General features: G+C 42.3%; 1 protein-coding gene across 2 annotated transcripts in view; it reads right to left on the bottom strand.

The window, feature by feature from the left end:
- LOC137973465 (uncharacterized) overlaps window positions 1–2,500 on the bottom strand; it is a 28,702-nt gene that overhangs the window by 22,031 nt on the left and 4,171 nt on the right. For both annotated transcript variants that reach the window (XM_068820290.1, XM_068820289.1), the window contains exons 2-3: window positions 2,011–2,500; window positions 400–518 (exon numbers count right to left, since the gene is read on the bottom strand). The exon at window positions 2,011–2,500 is cut by the window's right edge and continues 1,451 nt beyond it. In XM_068820290.1, the coding sequence (XP_068676391.1) occupies window positions 400–518; window positions 2,011–2,500 (609 nt within the window). The remainder of the gene's footprint in view (window positions 1–399; window positions 519–2,010) is intronic.

Below are 2,500 nucleotides of genomic sequence, written 5' to 3' on the forward strand. Positions count from 1 at the left end.
TTCAGCCGCGGTAATGGACTCCGCTTCGACGAGGTCTTCATAGGTTCCAATCCCGTTTAAGTCTTTGACACCATGCATTCCGGCAATAAACGCGAGAGTTGGCAGCGTCTGGTCCAAGAATAGGAGGTTTTCACATGACGTCATCGCCGCCATGTCCTCTCATTAGCTTTGTCCGTCCACCAGAAATCGTTCTCTATTTTTACTGGTGTCTCTAGAGGTTGGTTGTAAAACGTCGTATTGTATGAGGTGTCGTATCGGATGCTGTACAAATGTCCTTGCATAGCGGTAAAAAATCATATGTGGTATCAAACCATTGTAACTCTTTTTCAAATTCACCCTCTAGACGGCCTTGTTAGTTCTTTGTAATAACTATTATCTAGTGATCATTTGTGCCAATACCTCCTGTTCCAAATCTGCAGACAGAGTTTTAAACATGGCTGATGTTCTGTCTGTAAGTTCAGGGGAAAATTCCTCGCTCGTTACGCTAAAGGACATCTTGAAGTTAGTGGTTCTTGAGCCTGAAAAAAAAGGAAAAGACAAAAACAGGTATTCGGTATTCATAATACGTTTTATCTACGACGGCGACGTCGACAAAAACTTGACCTCACAATATAACTTTCTACTATAGAAATCCCTCGCGATTATTCTATCTCGTTTAGGTTGAACAGTGTGAGAGACGTATCCTAAAAATAAATTAGGAACGAGCGGTTTCAGAGTAAAAGTTCACATTTGTATGCTCCAGTTGCGAAGTTTTTGTGATGGTAATTAGTTCTACTTTACAAATGAATGGAAACTAATTTTCACAACGACGACTTCGCACTTAGAATCGGTTTGAAGAGGAAGCAGACATGAACTTGGAAATGGGGCCTATTCTTGGTTTGCATCCACGTGATGAGGCAGCCATGCTGGTGTACAAAACAATAGAAAGTGGCCCCACAAGTTCTGCATAAGAATCGAGTCAAATTCCCAAAAGTCATTTTACTGCATTGTTCTGTAAACCAACATGGCCGCCGTGACGTCAGAGGCAAACCATCACTTGTGAAAGCTACAAATATTGGTGGACGAATAGAGGAAGCGAAAAAGGACTGTCCCAAGTCCACTAAATAGGGTAATTGTCACTTTCTCTAAAAAGCACTTAAAAACAAGAATGCAATAAATTTGTCTTAGTTCAAATGCTTTAGCACGTGCAAAACTCTTCTAATTATGCTTGATCAGTGTGCTGTTTTAAAAAATTATGCCCGTTTTGCTCTAATTATGCTAATAATTATTTACAATCTGCTCAACCCTAACAATATTACGCGAAATGAAAGCGACGAATAAATACCAACTCTAAAGATTGATTGGCTTGAATTTCTATGGCAGGAAGTAAGACAAGTTGTTCTATAATTCATTCCAAAGGTGGAAAAGAGAGTCGACACAAATGGGAGCGCAAACAGTGAACAACGCCCTTTTACTGCAAGCCAAACATACTGCTTCCATAGAGTTAATCAAAGGATAATACGCACAAACGCACGCGAACACTTCTTTTCATAAAGGAGATAGGGAGAGGTCGTATGGAGGCTCCCGCGTACTCGAGTCCTTCAGTTATATAACTCTCACTAGCAAAAATACTAGTTTGAAATTGCCTCCATCACCCCCCCCCCCCCACCCTCCTCCTCCTCCTCCACCCCTCCATCCCTTCCCCTGCGGCTAAACAACCACTCTAGCATGCTAAGATATTGATTTCATACCAAAACAAGGGTCGTTCGTTGCTTACATGGTAACGCGACGAGCTTTCCTACCACAATGACGTTCTCGATTCTGTGCAGCTTCTACCGCAGGAATGAGTCGTTCTGGTATATTATTTTCCGGTGGTACCAGGTTAACAAATTTGGATTCACGAAAGAAAACTGGCGCGCACTCGCGTCGGTATAAAAGTGCCCAGGTATGTAGAAATCCACCCCTAAAGCTGCACAATTCTTCATGTAACCTGTTCTGCAATGGAATTGTTAACTTCTTACTTTAACTTACCTCTCGGAATGAGTGTAATCATTTGAGTTACCACCATATTTTTACGACACTTGTCTTTTACCGTCCACGCACGCTCCAACTTTGCTTCGCCCCTGGAGCAATCCCCTACGAATTTACGGTCGATAAATGTTATATTGACTCGTCGCTTGCAAGCATCAAATTCCTGGTTAATCTCGCCGGTAAAAGTTGGGTCCAGATATTTCTTGTCTCTGCAAGTCAGAGTCATATTACTTGGAAAAGTAAGAACGGGATCGCGCAGAGTATTGATGTTAATCCACTGAGTGTGCACTCTTTCATTCTGGCAACTATCTTCGACCGTCCAATTACGTGTGAAATAAAGCGAACATTCTCCTCGCTTCCTCTCATTGTCATTGTGCCAAATTGATACATTACCCCGTGCTGCGCATATACCTTGTGATTCGCTTACTCCAATCTTTGGAAAGAATCCAGGATTTCGCGGATCAGCCTCATTGGACGACGCGCTGCACGT

Source organism: Montipora foliosa, chromosome 10, assembly GCF_036669935.1.
Source record: "Montipora foliosa isolate CH-2021 chromosome 10, ASM3666993v2, whole genome shotgun sequence".
Taxonomy (NCBI): domain Eukaryota; kingdom Metazoa; phylum Cnidaria; class Anthozoa; order Scleractinia; family Acroporidae; genus Montipora; species Montipora foliosa.